Raw genomic sequence first — 22,929 nt, forward strand, 5'->3', positions numbered from 1 at the left:
CACTCCCTGTTTTTTGCCAAACCCCTGCCACGAGTAAAGTTTTGCAAAAACAAACCCCTTCCTTCATTGACGGTCTCGGACGGTAACGCTGTGGTAGATGTGAGCAGTTTCCCAGAGGGAAGGCTCGTAGCCACCACAGCGGCCCACGAGGTCTCTGGACGGGTGCGAGTGGCTGGTAACCCCTCAATATTCAATGCAATTACCTTAAAAACCCGTCCAAAATATTAAACACGTGCAAAATATTGAACACAAACACACTGGTGTATATACACACCGAAGGTCGTATGTTACAGACCAAAAGGTGACGATTGTTTTTTTTGCGTAACTTTATTATATACCACGCTTATAGGCTAAACCATTCGGATGATTGTTCAAAGTTTTTGACTAAAATTATAACAAAACAAACTCGTTTCCTAGAAGCACCCCACTCATCATGAGTGTCTCTAAATGTATTTATAAAACAAAGTCAGTAGAGTATAAATTTGCACCTCTTAGTCCAAATTAAACTGGACAACATCATTTTGATTCTTCAGACTGTATGTCGTTGTTTAATCCTCTAAACTTGCTGCAGCTTAGAGGACATTGTCGGGTGAATATTAGCAAATTCACAGGAAGCACGGACTTATGCATGGAGATGTACATCTTTATTCATACGGAAACGTACAATTATGCAGTGGGATGCACATACATATTAAGATTTAATTACAATGGCCAGATTAGATAAGCTATGTTGATTGATATACGGATTGTAAATGTAAAAAAAATTACAATTGAACGCAAAATCCTTGATAGGCCAAGCCGTGAACAAAGGATTTGTGCTTTCTAACAGCACTTGCCCCAAAAGTCTCTTGAAGGCTATATGGGTTAAATTTCGATCCAAATCTTTCTTGACTGCAGGGATTCATCTTATTGGTTCTTTCGGTAAAGTCGTCACGTAGAATGGAAATATTAAAATAATAAAAATAAAACATAATAAAATTATTCTCACGACGTTTCGGCCACAACGCAAGCAGCCGTCCTCAGGTGAAGAACAGGTCTGTCAGAAAGACAGCGTATCGGTTTTTTTGGTCTCTGTGTGTGTATCGACATGCTTCTGGGTGAGTGTCTGTGTGAGAGACACTGATCTATCAACGCTGAGATCCTTAATGCTCCCCCCAGATTTTACGATCTCACGTTGTTCGTAATGACTTCGTCAGACACTTGGACAATTCCATGCAATGTGTGTGTTTTATATTTGTATGTGGATAGTAACGATAGTGGATGTACATTCACTCTGAATCTTTACTTTGTCGTTAAAAAGGACGGGGTACACATTGTTATTAAACTTCACATCTACCCTACCTCCATGCCGAAAAGCCACTTCAGTGGTAATATAACTGCAACGTATTTGATTCATAAACCCGCATGTTCAAATTTTCACAACATTTTAACCCGTGTTGGGATGTCGCCATCCTGCCATGGAACCAATTATCCATTCGTGTCTCTAGCAGACCATTGCAAGCCTTGTGTTAGAGAATGGCCCACTGAAGCTGATATCACAGAACTAATTCTGAGTACACTTCAAGTGCCCTCTGGTCCACATAGTAAAAAGCAGGACCCTCCCACCTGTTCTTTAAGTAGGAGTAACGTCTCTCATATGTTTGTCCTTGTGTAATGACAGGGTTACACCTGTTGACATGACAAAGTGACACCTGCTGTCCTGGGAAGGCATTGACGGGTACAGGCACAGAAGTAACAGCCAATCAGTGAAGGAGGCGTATCTGGGGCAAAGCAAACAGGTGGGGTTAGCCGAAATGCTCGGGGAATCTGCTCGAAGGTTCCACGAAAGGGCGTGGCTGGAGGCGGGGCTTAGGCACACCTGGGGGAATATAATGGGGAGTGGAACCGGAGCTCGGGGCTCGTGTGGGGTCCTGGGTCCTGGCTGTGTCGCTGTTCACCAAAATCTCTCTCCGTTGTCCGGCCACGTGGAAGATCTCCTGAATGATTACATCGCCGTCATCATCATGCCGCCAGCCAGCGGCGAGACGAGTGAGGGCGAGGGGACCACGCTGAGTGATCGACTCTGCGTGCAGCCAGTAGAGGTGTTATTGCCGAGAGTTCTATTCAGTGAGAGTAAGAACCAGTGTTGGCCTGTATTGTGCCCACTGTGAGAAATAAAGAAGTACCCTCTATGTGACGTGTCGTGGAAGTCACTCATTACACTTGTACTGCCACACACACAGCTGGGACACCTCACATCCGAGCCAAGGCACATTTACCCAACACAGACAGCACTTGCAAGCAATTCAACGTTATGTTGTGTCATCATGGGTTTATTTCACAAAGTTTATATAGTACCAGCAACAACAATGGTATTGAATCTTATTCTTTACAGGAGTGGCTCTGGGGCTTGCCACGTGGCAGGTTTCGTCAATTGTCTGTACAAGACCCCTCTAGCTCTCTCGTCCTGGGTCAGCTGCCCCTTCCATGTCCTGGAAACCATGGCAAGGTCACCCCATGAGGACTGCCTGGATGAAAACCAGCATGGAAGGGGCCCAGGATGGGGACGGCTATGTTTTTTGGCTAGTCCCGTGTGTGTTTGTTGTGTGAGGTGTCTTGATAGCAGTCGTTCTCCACTGTAGTCCTGGCATCTGCTGCTCAGATTCCTTCCACAGCTGTGGTCCCAGTGGCACCGTCTCTCCGGCGAACCATGTGGTGTGTGTGTGACGAGTATCACGGGGTGTGTGGGTGAGTGGGTGGCATGTGTCACGGGGTGGGTGGATAGTCTGGTGATAGTGGTCATGGTTGGCAGCGATCCACGACCACAACAACCACCCCTATTGTGTGGTGGACATGCCACCACAAAGCAGCTTGCGGCGGAGGAGTGAGGTGATCGCTCTCGCCACGCGAGCAAGGCCCCCTCGCTTCCTCTTCTTTCCTTGCATCACCACCTCCACCACCTGCACCTCCTCCACCTCCTGCTTTGTCTCGTCCTCCATCTCCTCTTCATCCTCCACCACCATCTTCTCTCCCTTGTCTGTGTTCTCCATTCTCTCCTCCTGTTCCTCCTCAACCTCCTCGTCCTCCACCACCTCCACCTTCTCCTCTTCGTGTTCCTGTTCCACCTCTGTCTTCTTCTCCATCTTCTCTGCTTGGAAGCACTCTTCTCCAAAGCTTGGAGCAATCGGGCCCTGCACAGGAGTGGCAGAGGTGGATGCGGTGGCGGTAGACGTGGTGGCGGTGGTGGCGGTGATGGTGGTGAATGCAGTGGCGGCGGCAGCGGTGGCAGTGGTGGTGGTGGCGGTGATGGCGGTGGCGGCGGTGGCGGCGGCAGGGGTGGCGGTGGTGGCGGCGGTCGTGACGATGGTGGTGATGGCGGCGGCGGCGGTGGTGGCGGAGATGGAGGTGGTGGCCGTCGTGGCAGTGGTGGTGGCGGTGGTGGCGGTGGTGGTGGAGGTGGTGGCGGTGGCAGTGGCGGCAGTGGTGGTGGTGGTGACGGTGGTGGCAGTGGCGGCAGTGTTGGCGGTCGTGACGGTGGTGGCGGTGGCAATGGCAGAGGTGGCGGCCGGTTTTGTGGCAGTAGCGGCAACGGCGTCGGTGTCAGTGGTGGCGGTGGTGGCGGTGGTGGCAGTGGTGGCGGCGGGTTTTGTGGCAGTGGTGGCGGTTGTGGCCGTGGTGGCGGTGGTGGCCGTGGTGGCGGTGGTGGCCGTGGTGGCGTTGGCGGTGGCAGGGGTGGGGGTGAAGGTGCCGGCCGTAGCGGTGGTGGTGATGGTAGCAATGCTGGCGAGGCGCTGCTCCTGCTCAAGGCGCTTCTCCTCCTCGACGTGTTTCACGTTGTCGAGACACTTCTCCTCCTCCTCCAGACTCTTCTCCTCAACACACTTCATCTCGCGATGATGCTTCTCATCAATGAAGTACTTCACTTTAATGAGGCGCTTCTTGAGGAGATAATCTCGGAAGTACTTCTCCTCTGTGCGGCACTTCGCCCTGGCAATGCGCTGCACCTCAAAGAGGCGCTCCTCTTCCATGGTGCATCTTTCTTTGCCAAGGTTCTTTTCCTGGAGATGCTTCACCCCGCTGACGTCCTTCAACTCTCCAATTATCCTCTGATCAAGCAAAGATAAGCAAAGGAACATTCAGACATGCACATGCAAGCAAACATTCATACCCACAGGCACGAAAACGTGGACGTGCACATAAACCCAAACAAAAAAACATACACATGTATATACAGATGCAGCCACCCACATTCAGTCACTCAAACTTGCTTAGTACACACTTGAATATACACTATCACCTACTGTTAACAGAATGCCTTATCCATCAATACTTGTATTACATTGTACGTGTAATACTAACTCCTAAATATCCCAACTCCTATAGAATCAAAATACATGTCACATCCTCATATATCCTCACAAACCCCATGCATGCACTCAAGACTTTTCTCGATTGTGACGGTTTCATAGCAAATGTTGGCAATAATCATCACTGGCAATAGATTTCACAGAATGTCCCAATATAAATATCTGGAAGCCCATACTCTGGACAAACTTCACTGCAGCGCCCATAGTGGGGAACTGGAATGGCAACTTGCAATCAACTCACAGACATAATTCATGTGACTGCCTGATATCATTCTGTCTTCATTGGTAATGGCCACTTCAAGTGCCTGCATGACTGGGATGGTGAAGAGATGCGGTGATGGTGTCGGGACATGGTGTTGTGATATGGAGAGGAGAAGTAATGGAATGTTCTCGAGAGATGGTGTATTGTGATGGTATAGAGGCACGATGAGGCTCTAATATGGTGTATTGAATTGATGGTCGTGTAGTGTGATGAGAAAAGTGATGGGGAGACTTGGTGTCGTGATATGTTGGTGTGCTGGTGAGGTGACATGGTGTGCTAGTTTTCGAGACAATGTCGTGTGTTTTAACCCTACAGACCCCATACACATCGTGCTCTCTTCTAGCCCCGCCCCCTCCCCCAATACGTTCCATTCATTGGCTACCACATTCTGATAAGCTCCTCCCCCCTCCTCCCTCCTTAACTTGTATTTAAGAACTTGCATCTTGGAATCCCTGCCTCACTTTATACAGCAAATTCAGCTGTGACGGTCCCACCTGGGACGGAGACTTGTGTTGCCTCCGAAACGTCGTGATTTTTATTATTTTATTTTTATTTATTTTAATTTCATTTTATACCTACGTGACTTTACCGAAATAACTAAGAGTAATGAATCCTTGCAGTCACGAAAGCTTCAAATCTAGAACCCATACACACCTTTGGTGAGCGATTCTTGTAACTTTGGCCTGGGAAAGGGTCCACCTTATCCATAACGTCCCCCCACGTGGTCGACTGGCACGCCGACTCCCGGGCTATGAAGAAAAGAAAATGCATTCCAAGGACGAGTAATGAATTAGAGAACGAAGTACATTGAATTTCACAGAACTACTTTTGAGATCCCAGTAATTACCTCTTACCACACAACAGGACCTGCTATTGAGAAATAGTCATCACACGGCATTCAAACTTTACAAGTCATGTTTTTGTCGGCATTTTGAGACCGTAAATTACCTAAGCTTGAGAACCGAGTATGAACGAAGATGGCAGAAACTCAAATCTAAACCCATCCTATTTGCCACACTCGATCATTACGTCTTCCCATTACCACCAAGCCATGTCTACGAAAACTAATTTATCAAGGAGCCTCCTCCTCCGCATATAATCCATGTGATGCAGGTATCTGGGACTTACCCTCATAGTCATCCAAGATCTCAGCCCACGTGATTTGTCTGTCCATGTTGTTGGGAAGGAGTAGATTTTGTTTGAAGTTGGATGGCCTGGGGAGGTTGGAACAATGCTCAGATTTAGCAAACTTTTGAATCACTCATCCTCTTAATTAATACATATTTGACCACTCATTGTACCAATCCAATCACTATCGTGACTATACTCTTAGGTTTTTTTTCGGTAAAGTCAGGTAGGTAAAAATAGATAAATAATAAAAATAAATAATAAAAATTCTATAAATAATAATAGAAATAAAAGAATAAATCACGACGTTTTGGAGGCAATACAAGCTTCCTTCATCAGGTGTAAAGGCACAGCAAAATAACTGTAGTTAATAACTGTAATTACTGTAGTTATTTTGCTGTGCTTTTTTACACCTGATGAAGGAAGCTTGTGTTGCCTCCGAAACGTCGTGATTTCATATTTTATTTCTATTATAATTTATATTATGTTTATTATTTATTTTTTCCTACGTCACTTTACCGAAAAAAACCTAAGAGTATGAATCCTTGCAGTCACGAAAGCTTTAAATCTAAAACACTATCGGGACTTTTTTGTTGTTGCTGCTAATCCTACATAATGCACGGGCATAATATGACTTTGATACCCCCCACCCCCCACCTCCTACGCATTTCACAAGTAGTGACTAATCCCATATCTACATTTTCGACAGCCCTGTTCTTCACCTGAGGACGGCTGCTTGCGTTGTGGCCGAAACGTTGTGAGAATTGTATTTTATTATGTTTTATTTTCATTATTTCCCTTCTACGTAACTTTACCGAAAGAACCAAGAAGACTATCGTGACTGTTGCTTTAAAAGCCCACTCACTCGCTTGTTTGCCCACTCATGTGTGCGCCCGATCACTCACTCATCCACCCACACGAACATGTTTATTCCAACTGCCTATTTCATTAAACATAATCACCAGACTTAACAATTATATTTCACCTCTAATCTAGACATGCATGTTCATGTACAGTCCATTTGTATTAATCGACTGCTTGATTAAAGACCCATATGCCTTGTAGGTCATTAGGGTCATATGACCATACCTAAATAATTTGTTATAACCCGAGCATGACGTCGTAGGTCACTTGATGTCAGAGGTACCACCCATGTGGCTGTGACATCACAGATTGGAGGCAACTATGGCAGTGGCTAGGGTCTGAACTTAAAGGCAGACTCCTCCCAAAATGTTGAATAAAATTCAGTACATATAATGTAGGACACAATTGTACCAGCAATCAGAACATAATAATTGTACTCTTAGGTTTGTTTGGTAAAGTCACGTAGGTAAAAATAAATAATAATAAAATAATAATATAATTAATTTTCGATTTAAAGCTTTCGTGACTGCAGGGATTCATCTTCTTGGTTCTTTCGGTAAAGTCACGTAGAAGGGAAGTAATAAAATAATAAAAATAAAACATAATAAAATAAAATAAATCTCAAGGCGTTTCGGCTACAACGCAAGCAGCCGTCTTCAGGTGAAGAATGAGACAATAACTTGGCAATAACTTGGCATTGTCTCATTCTTCACCTGAAGACGGCTGCTTGCGTTGTAGCCGAAACGTCGTGAGAATTATTTTATTTTATTATGTTTTATTTTTATTATTTTATTACTTCCCTTCTACGTGACTTTACCGAAAGAACCAAGAATATAATTAATAATAGAAATAAAATAATAACATAATAATAATATGATAAATCACCTATGTGACTTTACCGAAAAAACCTAAGAGTATGAATCCTTGCAGTCACGAAAGATTCAAATTGTAGATATGTTATTCATATTCTATGATATTTAAACGGGTTAGTTATGCTCGTCTTAAATTCTGACTCGCCTGGGGTCTAAACAACGACAGTAACAGCAACATTTCAGGGCATGCCAAGTAACCTATTTAACAGTTCTAATTTGATTGCAGAAAATCTACATATAAACATAAAAAATAATGAAGCTTGTGGTCAAAATGTAAAATAAAAAGAAACCACATTCATCGTCAACAGGGTCGCTCACCTCGTTGAGGATTCGCTCTCAAAAGGCTTCTTCTGCTGCTCCCTCGTGTGCATTCCTCTCCACTGTGGGTGGAGGCGTGGCTGTGACGTAACAGAGGTGACGTCACTAGCGCGAGGCTCCGCCCCCCACGAGCCCGGCTGGCGCATCACGTGGTGCAGTGCTGGTTGTGCGCGGGACCGGAAACAGCAGGTCCTGGGTTCGACTTCAGACTCCGTGGTCTACACAGCGAGGGTGAGTGAATGGGTGAGTGGGTGAGTGATTGAGTGAGTGAGTGGGTGAGAGATTGAGTGAGTGGGTGAGTGGGTGAGTGATTGAGTGAATGGGTGAGTGGGTGAGTGGGTGAGTGATTGAGTGAATGGGTGAGTGGGTGAGAGATTGAGTGAGTGGGTGAGTGATTGAGTGAATGGGTGAGTGGGTGGGTGAGTGAATGGGTGAGTGGGTGAGCGATTAGCGATTGGGTGAGAGACGGAGTGAGTGGGTGAGAGATTGAGTGAGTGGGTGAGTGAGTGGGTGAGTGGGTGGGTGAGTGGGTGAGTGGGTGGGTGAGTGGGTGAGTGCATGGGTAGGTGAATGGGTGAGTGGGTGAGAGATTGAGTGAGTGGGTGAGAGATTGAGTGGGTGAGAGATTGAGTGAGTGGGTGTGAGTGAATAAGTGGGTGTGAGATTGAGTGCGTTAGAGCTTGAGTGTGGCAGAGTGAGTCAGTGAGTGTGATAGAATGAGACAGTGAGTTAGTGAGACAGTGAGTTAGTGAGACAGTGAGTGAGTGAGAGACAGTGAGTTAGTGAGAGACAGTGAGTTAATGAGAAAGAGAGAGTGTGGCAGAGTGAGTGGCAGAGTGAGTGAGAGAGTGCAGTTCGTGTTTTGTCGAGAAAGTGTGGCGAGTGTGTGTGCGCGTTGTGTAGCTGTGTGTACATCGTGTACATAGTGTTTGTAGTCTCTAATTAGTCTAAATTACGCTACAGAAATTAAACATTTGCCCCCTTGCTTTGTGCTCTTTGATGTCGCCATTCCTGCGAAGAGGACAGAGGGGAGGCCTGGCCGTTAGGCCTGCCATACACCTCGGCCTCAGGCTTCATATTAAAAGTTCACTTGCTTGCTTGCTTGCGCGCTTACGACCGTGCAAATCTTTCGGTCGATTTTTTAACCCACTTCCCGTGATACAATCGAGCTGACATTTTGCACACAGACTCGTTGTGTGTGACATTTTATATTCGTGAAATTTTCTTTCCAAAATTTTACACTTTTTAGGTAAAAAAAAGTATATTTAATTACCAATTGCTTAATGGTGGCAGGCAATCATCTGACCCATAGGTGGCAGCCATCTCAAGCCAGATGACGAGAGGACTCTCGCCGCCCGTTTCAAAGACCAATGTGGGCTGGGTTGTGGCCCATTAAACACGCATATAAAGGATTTATAGTGAAAAACTTTGTTTTTACGGGTTAATTTTTGTATAATTTGAATTATGAACTTGTATTTCATTCATTAAATTGCAAGCGTATAAACACAATCTTATTGGTTTATTTACTATTAAATTCATGGTTTTCTTAATCTATGTAGTTATGTTTAAGTGAGCGAGGTGGTAGTACTAAGTGTGAATTTGAGTTACATGTAAATTATTGTGCAATGGATTTGTCTGTGTGCACCTAGCCTGGCACGGGTAATATTGACTTTGTTATTATTAAGTCGTTAGAGAGATTGTTTATTTGTGTGTCTGTTATGTTTGTGTCAGTTTACATATCTATGTTTGTAGCTGTTTACGTGTTAATTTATGATGGGTGGTGATAATAATGGGTAGGTGGTGATGATGGGTGACGATGGTTCATGATGGTGATGAATGTGATGGATGGTGATTATAATGGTTGTTGCTGATGATGATGGGTTGTGCTGATGGGTAAAGATGACGATCGGTGCTGATGATGATGGGTTACGATGATAATCTGTGGTGATGAGGGGTGGTGATGATGGGTCATGGTGTTGATAGGTGGTTGATGATAATGGGTGTTTATAATGGTGATGGATAGTGATTTTGATGGTTGGTGATGATGATGATGGCTGGAGAGTCAATGTATTGAGTACTTCTGTTAACTTTTTAAGTCCTGTAATGTGCATGTTTGTGTCTCTGTTAGATCAATCAATGAGGTACAAGTTATTATTTGCGTGATTTCCAGTGCTCCAAGCTAGAGTGATGTTGTGAATGCTCTATAATGTGTTCGGAAAAAAAGTCTTCCTTTAAAGTTCTAAAAGTGTTCACTTATTTCAGGATGACAACAATTTTATATTTCGATAGATGCGATGCTTGTCTGGTGGTTGTATCATCGGTACTATTTAATGTGTGGTGTTTATGGTAGAAGGTGCCATGTGTTGTGATCGTCTCACAGCTACTTGCGTGTTGAAGTTCATTCTAGACTTCGTCACGTTAAAGTGGTGCCTTGTAGTCCTATCGGATTACTTGTTGATGTGGTGTGAAGCGCAGTGGTTGTGAGGTGGTCCAATTCCTGAATTTACTCTCGTGGCTAAGTGGTCTTGTTGAGCTAAAGTTGGAGAATAACTGTGATCATAACTTTATTTTAATTGTTTAATAAAAACTACTGCAGATTATAGATTTCAGGATGTACGTGGATTTCAGGTTCGTTGTTCCTGTGTTTGATGCCTTCGATAAGGATGTCAATGGGGAACGATATATCCACATTTGCGTGTTTTATTTTGAGAAGATTTTAAACTATTATATTCCTGAAAATAAAATAATTTGTCTCGTTCCTTAACTGTTTGACCAAACGAATATTAATAAAGATTTCGATACGAGTTTTAACGTAAATATCTTTGCAGATTAATAAAAAATATCTTTGCAGATTAATAAAAACCTGATTTGTTTTTAAAGATGACTGATCGTACGTTATTGCTACCATATCTTTCCTTAAAAAAACACGGACGAGTAGACATGCACACACGAGTGTGCATCCAAGCACCACTATATATATACAGCAGTGTGCAACCACACACGAGTGTGCATATACAAAGGTGTACATACAGACATACAATGCAGTGTACATACACACGCGATTGTGTATGCATAGCAATATTAACGTTAATTTTTTTGCAGATGACTACAATTTTTATTTCTTAAAGTTATCTGAGCGTTCGTTATATGTACAATGCTTCCAACAAACACCTGTACACACACGAGTCAAAGACAAGTGTACATACACAGCAGTGTATATACACACGCTTACAAGCGATACCATTTCGATTTTCATTAAAAGTGTATGACAGCAATCGTAATAATTTTCGTGGATTAAATTAAACAAATCACCTTGATTGTTCTGACGCGCTCATCAACACAAGTACTTAAATATTTTTTTTATAAAACAAAGTCAGTACGGCATACATTTGCACCTCTTAGTCCAAATCCAACTGGACATCACCATTTTGATACTTCGATGTTAAATCCTCAAAACTTGCATCATTTTAGAGGACATTGTCGGGTGAATATTAGCAAATTAACACAAAGCACGGAATTATGCATGGAGATGAAAATCTTTATTTAAACGGAAGCATACAATTATTCAGTGAGATATGTATATGTATTAAGGTTAAATTATAATGGCAAGATTAGCTAAGCTATGTTGCTATATATGCGGATTGTAAATGTAAAAATTAACATTTGAATGCAAAGTCCATGATAGGCCAAGTCGAGAACAAAGGATTTGTATGCTAGAGGGGAATTATAAGGGGCTTAAAATCAGACCTCAAGACCATTTCGAGAGGGATTTCACTGAGGATAGACGCTCGACTCCTCGCTCTGCAGATTACCCTGTGATCATAACTTTGCTCAAAAACAAAATAATTTTCCTCATTGTTTAATAAAAACTACTGCAGATGATCGGTTTCAGGATGTACGTGGATTTCACTTTCGTTGTTCCTGTGTTTGATGGCTTTCACTTCAGGATGAATAGCTTCAATCGATAAGGATGTCAATGAAGAATGATAAATCGACCTTTACTTGTTTAATTGAGAATAATTTTTAACTATTAAATTCCTTAAAGTAAAATAATTTGTCTCGTTCCAGATCTGAGTTTCAGCCATATTTGTTTAAATGGGGGTCTCAATTCTAGATTTGAAGCTTTCGTGACTGCAAGGATTCATACTCTTAGGTTTTTTCGGTAAAGTCACGTAGGTAAAAAAATAAAATTTAAATTAATAAAAGTAAAATAAAAATCACGTTTCGGAGGCAACACAAGCTTCCGTCTTCAGGTGGAACCGTCACAGCACGCTTGCTGTATCAAGTAAAAGTCATTTACTTAATACAGCAAGCGTGACTTTACCGAAAAAAACCTAAGAGTATGGGGGTCTCAAGTTTATGAAATTGATGATCTCAACATGCTTACAAAAATATGACGCGTAAAGTTTTACTGCCATGTGATGAATATTTCTCAATAGCCGGTCCTATTGTGTGGTAAGAGGTAATGACGGACGTCAGCATTAGTTCTGTGATTCTTCATGTGCTTCGTTCTCTAATTCATTACTGGTCCTTTGAATGCATTTTCTGTTCTCCATAGACTGGGAGTCGTGGCTCCAGTCGACCACGTGGGGGGACATTATGGATGAAGTGGACCCTTTCCCAGGCCAAAGCTACGAGCATCGCTCCCCAAAGGTGGCTATGGGATATATGGGGGTCAAACACACCATATTCACTCCACACTAGCACACCATTTCACCACACCATTGCACCAAAACATCACCAAACCATCTCTCCACGTCACCTTTCTCATCACACCACCACCAACTCAATAGACCATCATAGAGCCTCATAATGCGTCAACACCATCACAAGACACCATCTCTCCAGAACATTCCACAATTTCACCTCCATATCACAACACCATCTCCCGACACCATCACTCCATCTCTCCACCATCACGTGCTGCCATATCCCACTCGTGCAGGCACTTCAAGTTGCCATTTATTTTGCCAATGAAGACAGAATGATATTATGCAATCTCATGAATTCTGTCTGTGAGCTGATTGGAAGTTGCCATTCCAGTTGCCTACTATCGATGCTGCAGTAAAATTTGTCTAGATTATGGGCTTCCAGATCTTTACAATCGAACATTGTGGACATTTTTTTGCCCGTAATGATTGTTGCCAACAATGGCCATGAACTCGTCGCAGACTATCACAGCCTTAAGTACGTTTATGGAACTTGTGAGAATATATGATGTAACATGTATTTTTTATAACAATAGGTGGTGTATATTCACGTGTTCTAGCATGTTTGCATGAGTAAATGTTCATGTTTGCATTCGTACATAGATGTGCGAGTATGCATTTTTGTTCGTGTACGTGCCCGTCCATGTTTGTGTGCCTGGGAGTATGAATTTTGTCCTGCGTGTGCATGTCTGAATGGTCCTGTGCTTTTCTTCGTGAACAGAGGAGCATTGGGGAGGTGAAGAACTTCAGCGGGGTGAAGCGTCTCCAGGAGAACAGGCACCTTGCGAAGGAGAAACGCACCATGGAAGAGGACCGCCTCATTGAGATGAAGCGCCTTGCCAGGGTGACGCACATCCCAGAGGAGAAATGCCTTCCAGACAATCTCCTCAAGAACTGCCTCATGGAGAAGTGCGTCATTGAGGAGAAGCGCTCCATGGAGAAGCGATTCATGGAGGAGAAGCGGCTCCGTGAGGAGAAGCGTCTCTCCAGAGTGAAGTACCTCGCAGAAGTGAAGCGTCTCCAGGAGGAGCATCTCAAGGAGAAGCGCTTTGTGGAGGAGCGCATCATGGAAGAGAAGCGCCCCATTGAGGTGAAGCGCCTCGCCAAGCTGAAGCACCTCACGGAGCAGAAGTGCCTTAGAAACAAGATCCTCAATGACATGAAACGCGTCATGGAAAAGCGCCTCCTTGAGGAAACGCGCTTCATGGAGGAAAAGCGCCTTCGCGACGTGAAGCATCTCAAGGAGAAGCATCTGGAAGAGAAGCGTCTTGCCAGGGTAAAGTACCTTGCTGAGGTGAAGCGCCTCGCCATTGTGAAGTATGTCGATGAGGAGAAGCGCCTCATAGAAGCTAAGCGGGTCAAAGGAAGACAAGCGCCTCATGGAGAAGCGCCTCAGAGGAGAGGCGGGTGGAGGAAGAGAAGCACCTCATAGAGGAGAGGCGGGTCAAGGAAGACAATCGCCTCTGAGGTGAAGCGTCTCATAGAGCTGAAGCGTTTCAAGAAGAAGCATCTTGAGAGGCGCCTTGGCAAGGTGAAGCTTGTCGAGGAGAAACGTCTCATGCAGAAGCGCCTCGAGGAGCAGCGCCTCGCCAAGATCGAGCAACACTGCCTCCAGACCGCTACCACCAGCAGCACCACCACCAATACCACCTCCGCCGCCACCACCACCGCCACTCCTGTGCAGGGCCCGATTGCTCCGAGCTTTGGAGAAGAGGGCTTCCAAGAAGAAAAAGTAAACGCTGGAGCCGCTGATTCACGGTAAACCACTCTTGCATGTGTCCTGTGTGTTTATTTTCATTTATTATCATGCTTGTTTAGGCAGGATGAGCCTCACTAAGTCTCAAGACTTTTTTCAGGAGGGTCCTGTCAAGTTTGCTCGCAGTTGGTAACAAAGTTTCTGCTGTTTGTGATCCAAATGGAGCGATTTGCATTGATTGTGTGGGTTCAGTTACAGGGAGAAAGCTGCTGAATCTTCCTAGAACAGGGGGCACCACATTCCACACAGATAACGTGGCCCAACGTGGAAATCAAACCCAGGTCCCTTTTGCTGTGAGGCACAGGTGCTCCAGCCCTGCCGCACTCACAAAATATACAGACACTGCAAACCCCACGTGTACATTGCGCTATACTGTGGACAGATTTACTTTCCATAATTGGTTTCTGGGTGAGACCAGATAACGATGCGGCCATATTTCACCATTTAACCCTCCATCCACAGTGATAATTTCGCAATCTCATGCCTGTTTCCAGGCCAGTTGACAAGTTGCCTTGTAATGCACAGACACAGCGACCACTGGGAGGGGTGTCCAATTTCAAATGCGTTGAGATGAGAGATGTGAGTGGCTCATTGCGCTCAATGCACTCTGAGATGCCTTCGACGTCAAGGGAGGCGGCTCTGTCGACCTCAAATCACTGTCGGATCTTTTATCGAAAATCGTGGATGGGTTGAAGCAGCCAAAGGATCGCGCACTCATCGCTCACCACTTACAGTTCAGATCTTGCTTTCCTGCCCTGGCTATTACTGCCGCTGCATTAACCACAAAGATACACACCCATTCCATCACAGTGGACGTTCATGATCTCCACCGATGTCAGTTTAAATGCGTAGGCCATTATGTCCAAGGGATCAATTAGAATACACATAGAAAGATAAATGTCACTACAAATGATTCAGCTAAATTGACACAGCAAGGCCACTCACTACTGTGAAACTACAACAGTCTGTGTGAGACACAGCTGAATCAATCTCAAGGATAGCCTTGCCCCATGAGAATGACAGCGCCAATGCTAAGCACACTCACTGGCCATGTCGTTATTGCTGTTTGTATTAAGCTTGAATTAATGCGCCACGCATTACACCCACGGACCATGGGAGATGGCGATGTCTGCCGTAGCAGGAAGGTGGAACGGTGTCGTGTTTGTCTCTTCACAGATCTGAGCCAAAGCAGCCCTCCTCCCCACTCGTCCAGGCCTTTGAAGCGAAGTCAGAGGTTGTGCAGAAGGAGACGAAGGAAGAGGTGAAGGAGATGGAGAATGAAGTAGAGACGGAGGAAGAGAAGGCAAAGGAGGACGAGATTGTGATGGCGACAATGGAGGAGAGCACGGAGGGAGAGGATAAAGACAATACGGAGATGGAGGACAAGGAGACAACAAAGGATGAACAGATGGTCGTGGTGGAGGAGATGGAGACGATGGACAAAGCGGAAACAATGGTGGTGGTGGAGGAGGAAGAGAAGAGGGTGGAGGAGATGGTGGTGCAGGAGGGTGAGGAGAAGATGGAGGAAGAAGAGATGGTGCTAGTGGAGGAGGAGAAGAGGGGATGGAGGATGAGACAGAGGAGAAGATGGAGGAGGTGCAGGTGGAGATGCACGAAAAGAAGAGGAAGCGAGGGGGCCTCGCTCGCATGGCGAGAGCGTTCACCTCACTCCTCCGCCACATGCTACTTTGTGGAGGCAGGTACACCGCCCAGTAGGGGTGGTGGCCGCGGATCGGCGCCAACCGTGACTGCTATCACCACACGACCCACGGTGCCACTGGGACCACAGCTGGGGGATGAAACTGAGCAGCAGATGCCAGTACTGCAGCGGAGAATGACTGCTTCCAGGACACCTCACATCACACACACACACATGGGACTATTCCATTAGCATAGCCGGCCCCACACTGGGCCCCTTCCATGCTGGTTTTCATCCAGGCGGTCCTCATGCGATGACCTTGCCATGGTTTCCAGGACATGTAAGGGGCAGCTGACCCAGAAAGAGACGGCTGCAGGGGTCTGGTGCAGACAATGAACAAAACCTGCACGTGCCAAGTCTTAAGGCCACCCGGTTAAGAATTAGGATCAATATTTTTGTTGTTGTTGTTACTATAAACTTTGTGAAATCAACTCATGAGGACACAACGTAATGTTGCATTGCTTGCGAGTGCTGCCTGGGTTGGTTAAATGTGCCTTGGCTCGTGTGTGCCGTGTCCCGGCTGTGTGTGCGGCGGGACAAGGACATAGATAAAAAGAGACGTTTTGGGAAATGGTTCTTCTTCAGAGCACATATTCAGATGATTCGCCTTCTTCACGACAAATCCACCCCTCATCTGCCCCACTGATCCACTGCTCCAATGCCCCACTGCTCCTTTGCTCCACTGCCTCATTGCTCCATTGCTCCTCTGCTCTATTGCCCCACTTCTCCACTGCGCTCTGCTTTACTGTCCTGCTCCACTGCCAATCTGCTCCACTGCCCCTCTGCTCCACCATCTGCCACAGCAGTTGAAACAAGTGTAAAAATGGGTGCGCCACAATCGAGCGGCAAGTTGCATTTGGTGGATTAAAGAGAAAGGAAATGCAGGACTGTGCCACTGCTCCACAATCCCAATTGCTTTGGAAAAATATTTAAAGAATGCTGCTGCTCACTAAACAGGTTGCTGCTTATGTCTTTAACGTGGGGGTGTTTAGAGGTGGCCCATGGACCTTGCGGTCATAGCACTGAATTGGCACCACGGAGTACCTGGGATTGAATCCAGGCAGTCACCTGTGATCAAAGCAGATTCTCAAGTCGAGCGAGTTAATGGTCTCAGCCCGGTCATCATTCACTGCACAACATCAACTATCACATGGCTGCAATGTGGTTCTCCATGTACTTAGGATAAATTCCAGCTGTAAGAAGTAATAACATTGTTGTGACCAACGTTGCTCTTAAATAAAGAGCAGGTGGGAAAGTCCTGCCCTTTACAATGTGGACCAGACAGCACTTGAAGGGTACTCAGAAGTAGCTACATGATATTAGTTTCAGTGTGCCATTCTCGAGCACAAGGCTTGCATCATCATCACCACCCACCAACATTGCCAGCCATCTAACACACCCACACACTCACCATAATACTCACACACCCACACTCACCATAATACTCACACACCCACACTCACCATGACACTCACACACCCCTACCATCCTACTCTCACACACGTCATTAAAGTCACACACGCACCATTACTCACACAAACCTATAAACTCACAACGACAACAGCCGTAATTTTCCACTACATAATGGTGATATCACAACAACCCAGGTGCCATGGGTTGACTGCTGTGCCAGGCTATGTGCAGGAGGTCACGAGACAGAGCCAGGTGTCATGGGTTGACTGCTGTGCCAGGCTAGGTGCAGGAGGAGGTCATGGGACAGATACTGATGCTATGGGTTTGACTGCTGTGCGACAATCCCACTTGGGCGACAGCCAAGGCCAAAGGTCGGAGTGCAGCCAGTAAACTCCTGAACCTGCACCACCTAGAGAGAAGGGGACATGGAGACATGGGGAGAGAGAGGAGGGAGACACGGGGAGAGAGAGGAGGGAGAGAGAGGAGGGAGAGACGGGGAGAGAGAGAGAGAGGAGGGAGACACGGGGAGAGAGAGATGAGGGAAACACGGGGAGAGAGAGGAGGGAGACACGGGGAGATAGAGGAGGGAGACACGGGGAGAGAGAGGAGTGAGACATGGGGAGAGAGAGGAGTGAGACACGGGGAGAGAGAGGAGGGAGACACGGGGAGAGAGAGGAGGGAGACACGGGGAGAGAGAGGAGGGAGACACGGGGAGAGAGAGGAGGGAGACACGGGGAGAGAGGATGGAGACACGGGGAGAGAGAGGAGTGAGACACGGGAAGAGAGAGGAGGGAGACACGGGGAGAGAGAGGAGGGAGACAAAGGAGGCACCTTGTAGGCCAGGTGACTCCTTTGTCTCCCCCCCACCAGCGCCACTGCTGATGTGTCCACACCGCGCTTGGTTCTTACATTCTTCTGGCTGAGTCGACGTAGAGGAGGCCCAGCCAGCGAGCCGCCACTTCAGAAGCTCGCGAACCACCAATGGTGGCCGTGAGAGGGAATCCAAATCAGCCTCTCGCCACCCACAATGCACAGCGCCGCCTCCACTTGCCCCGGCCTTAACGGAAGTAGCAGCTGGGGGGGGTGAGGGGGGTGAGGGGGGACATGGGGGGTGGCGCAGGGGGAGTTATGGGGTTGAGGGGTTATTCATAATAAAGGTTAATTTGGGTTAGTCTCCAACACACCGATGTGCTAAAGTAGAAACTAATTGGCACTTTTTGTTCACGTGACAAACTTTATTAATTGGCTGTATCGGTGTGGTGATGGGTTTTAAGACACTTTATATTCACACGATCTTACCGCAAAAAAAAACCTTTATTATGGGATTGGAGAAAGTTAGGGGTTCAAAGGGTTAGGGGGTTGGATTTAGAGGCATAGGGGTTTAGAGGGTGAGGGGTTTAGTGGGTGAAGGGTTTAGAGGGTGAGGGGTTTAAGGGTTAAGGGATTAAAAGGTTAGGGTGTTAAGGGTGAAGGGGATTTGAGGGTTATAGTTTTCGGAGTATAGGAGTTTCGAGGGTTAGGGGTATAGAGGCTTAGGTGTTTATAGGGTTAGGTTTTTAGGAATCTATGGGTCTGTGATTAACAATGAACCCTTTGGGAGACCCAACGATTAACACTGAACCCTATGGGAGACTCAGTGTGTAACATTGAATCCTATGGGAGCCCCAGTGATTAACAACGAAATCACGACGTTTCGGAGGCAACACAAGCTTCCGTCTTCAAGTGGCACCGTCAGCAAAATTACTGCTGTGACGGTGCCACCTGAAGACGGAAGCTTGTGTTGCCTCCGAAACGTCGTGATTTAATTTATTTTTATTTTATTTTGTAACCTACGTGACTTTACCTGAAAAAAACAAAGAATATGGACCCTTGCAGTCACGAAAACTTCAAATCTATAATTAACAACGAACTCTATGGGAGTGAGTAACATTAACCCCAAGGGAGCCCCAGTGATTAACACTGAACCCTATGGGAGACCAAGTGATTAACATACTCTTAGTACTTTCGGTAAAGTCATGTAGGTAAAAATTTTAATTTCATTTTTTACCTACGTGACTTTACCGAAAGAACTAAAAGTATGAATCCTTGCAGTCACGAAAGCTTCGAATCTATAAGTGATTAACACTCAACTCTATGGGAGACCAAGTGATTAACACTCAACACCATGGGATCCCCAGTGATTAACACTGAACCCTATGGAAGTCCCAGTTATTAACATTAACCCTAAGGGAGCCCCAGTGATTAACACAGAACTATATGGAAGCCCCAGTGATTAACACTGAACACTATGGGAGACCCAGTGATTAACACTCAACCCTATGGGAGCCCCAGTGATTACACTGAACCCTATAGGTGGCCCAGTGATTAACACTGAACCCTATGGGAGCCCCATTTATTAACATTGAACCCTATGGGTGCCCCAGTGATTAACACTGAACCCGATGGGAGCCTCAGTGATTAACACTGAACCCGATGGGAGCCTCAGTGATTAACACTGAACCCTATGGGAGACCCAGTGATTAACACTGAACCCGATGGGAGCCCAAGTGAGTCACACTGAACTCTATGGGAGACCCATTTATTAACACTCAACCCTATGGGAGACCCAGTGACCAACACTGAACCCTATGGGAGTCCCAATGATTAACACTGAACTCTAAAACCACCCTCTCCCGAGTGTAAGTGGGTGAGTGAGTGTGTGGGTGAGTAGGTGAATGAGTTTCTGATTGAGTGGTTGAGAAAGTGGGCGAGTAGGTGATTTATTCAATGAGTGGATGAGTGGGTGAATGAGTGGTGAGTGAGTAGCTGAGTGAGTTTCTGAGTGGGTTAGTGGGTGAGTGAGTGGAGGATGAGTGAGCGAGTGAGTCTCCGAGTGAATGGGTGAGTGATTGAATTAGATAATGATTGACCGAGTTGCTGAATGAGTGAGTGACTGAAAGAATGAGTGGGGAAACGAGTGAATTGGTGAAGGAGTGTGTGAGTAAATAAGAAAGTGAGCGAGAGAGTAGATGAGTGAGTTTTTGAGCGAGTGGGTCAGTGATTGTAGGAGTTTCTAAGTGAGTGAATGAGTGATTTTCTGAGTGCATGAGTGAGCGAGTTAGTGAGTAAGTGTGGCTGATTGAGTAAATGAGTAGATAGGTTAGTGAGTGAGTCCGGATGAGTAAAGGAGTTTTTGAGTAGGTGATTTGGTGGTTGACTGAGTTTCTGAATCGGTTAGTGGGTTAGTGAGCTTCTTTGTGCGTCTGTGAGTGAGTGAGTCTGAGTGAGTCTGTGAGTGAATGGTTAAATGAATGGGTGAGTGAGTCAGTGAGTGAATGCTTGGATGAGTGGGTTCCTGAGTCAGTCTGTGAGTAAGTGGGTGAGCGAGTGGGTGAGCGAGTGGGTGAGCGAGTGGGTGAGCGAGTGGGTGAGCGAGTGGGTGAGCGAGTGGGTGAGCGAGTGGGTGAGCGAGTGGGTGAGCGAGTGGGTGAGCGAGTGGGTGAGCGAGTGGGTGAGCGAGTGGGTGAGAGATTGGATGAGTGAATAGAAGAGTGAGTGGATAAGCAAGTGAGTCCACGAGTGAGAAAGTTGTTGAATGAGTGGGTGAGCGAGTGGGTGAGTAAATGGGTGAGTGAGTGGAGGAGTGATATTCTGAGTTGGTGGTTGAGGGAGTGGGTTCTTAAGTGAGTGGAAAAGTGGGTGAGTGAGTGTGTGGGTGGGTGATTTAGTACATGAGTGATTGATCGATTGTGTGGGTGAGTGAGTAGGTGAGTGAGTTTCTGAATGAGTGGCTAATAGACTGGGTGAGTGAGTGGGTGAGAGTCTCCAAGTGAGTGGGTGAGTGAGTGGGTTGTTGAATGAGTGAGTGGTTGAGTGAGTGGATGAGTGAATGGATGAAATTATTGAGTGGTGGGTGGATGAATGAGTTTCGAGGTGGATGAGTGAGCGACTGAGTCTGTGAGTGAGTGAGTTGGTCAGTGAGTGGCTGAGCGAGTGGATGAGTAAGTAGATCAGTGAGTGGGTGCTGATAAGTGAGGTAGTTTTAAAGTAAGTGGGTCGGTGGTGGAGTGAGTTTCTGAATAAGTTTCTGGGTGAGAGCTTCTGAGCGAGTCTGTAAGTGATTGAGTCTGAGCGAGTGAGTTTATGAGCGAGTCTATCAGAGAGGGAGTCTGTGAGCGAGTAAGTAAGTGGGTAAATCTGTGCGCGCATGGGTAAGTGGGCGAGTGAGTGCACGAGTGAGTGGGTGAATTATTTTGTGAGTCAGTTTCTGAGCGTGTGAGTGGGTGAGTTTATGAGTGATTCTGTGAGTGGATGCACGAGTGGGTGAGCAAGTGGGTGGGTAAATGGGTGAGCGAGTTCTTGAGTGAGTTTCTGAGTGAGCGGCTGAGTGAGTAGGTGAGGGATTGGGTGAGCGAGTAAGCCTGTGAGTCGTTGAGTGGGTGGGTGCACGAGTGGATGAGTCTGTATGAGTCTATGGGTCTTTGTGTAAGTATATTGTCCGTGTTGTGACGGGTCTTTGTTTGAGTTAATTGGTTTCTGTGTGAGTCAATGGGTCTGTGTGAGTCTATGGATCTATGTGCGAGTCTTTGGGTCTCTGTGTGGTGCACATAGCCTGGCATGTACCCCTGTGCGTATGTGTGGCAGGGGCACCGTAACCCCGTGTGTATGTGGGTGGGGTACCGTAACCCTGTGCGAGGGGATCTCCCCCCCCCCCCCCCCCCCCCCGGGGCAGAGGGAGGATCATGAAGGTGGACCCGGAAGCGCTCGGCTTGGGAGACAAACCATCCTCCTCCTGCTTCTTGTTGTTGTGCTGGGGGGGAGGGGGTGTGGAGAGGGATAAAGGGAGGAGGAAAAGAGGAAACTAAACTATTTAAATTTTTCCAGGTAATGCCCACCGAGCTGCACAGCTCTTCTTCAGAAGGGAAAATGCCACAAATGATAGGTCAACGAAGTGGGCTATCATCACGTCGACATTTATAGAAACCAAACACTCTGAAAGCGACCACGGGGAGAGACATGCAAACTCGAAATATATAGCAGGTTTGAGGGTAGGGATCAAACCCACGATCTCCTGTATAACAGGTGAGGTAGTTACGGGAGAAAGGAGAGGGATAAAGAGTTCCATAATTCTTTAGAAGTAACCACTCGGCCACGCCGAGAGGGATAGAGGCAGGGAAGGAGAGGGAAGTAGAGGGTTGGGGGAGAGTGAGGGGAGGGCAGGGAGAGGGAGGAAGAGTGGGTAAAAGGAGGGGGGGGGGAAATAAGTCAAGCTCACAGTATTGCTTGCACTCACCATGATACAATTACCATCAAACTCACACTGTCACATACCATCACTCACATACTCACCATGATACTCACACACCCACACACTCACCCTCATAAACACACTCCTACCATCCAACTCACACGCACACGACATGATAGTCACACACTCAATCACCATTACTCACACACAAGCCCACAAACTCACAACGACAATGGCTGCCATTCGCCACTACGTGGCGGTAATGTCATCACAACAAACCAGGTGCCATGGGTTGACTGCTGTGCCATACTAGGTGCAGGAGGAGGTCATGGGAC

At 46.4% G+C, this 22,929-nt stretch overlaps 1 protein-coding gene across 1 annotated transcript; it reads right to left on the reverse strand.

Annotated features, from left to right (window-relative positions):
* Positions 1-3,071: 3,071 nt before the first annotated feature.
* On the reverse strand, positions 3,072-22,042 carry LOC133340131 (uncharacterized; the record flags this gene model as incomplete). The annotated part of the gene is made up of 7 exons (XM_061548188.1): positions 22,027-22,042; positions 18,199-18,441; positions 7,791-8,008; positions 5,737-5,822; positions 5,263-5,357; positions 3,477-4,085; positions 3,072-3,170 (listed from the first exon to the last, which is right to left on the reverse strand). Coding segments are annotated over exons 3-7 (1,035 nt in total), but the record flags the coding sequence as incomplete, so codon positions are not given.
* Between the last annotated feature and the right edge of the window lie 887 nt (positions 22,043-22,929).

This window comes from Lethenteron reissneri, unplaced genomic scaffold, assembly GCF_015708825.2.
Source record: "Lethenteron reissneri isolate LAM-NWPU_2019-01 unplaced genomic scaffold, ASM1570882v1 scaffold_79, whole genome shotgun sequence".
Lineage (NCBI taxonomy): Eukaryota > Metazoa > Chordata > Hyperoartia > Petromyzontiformes > Petromyzontidae > Lethenteron > Lethenteron reissneri.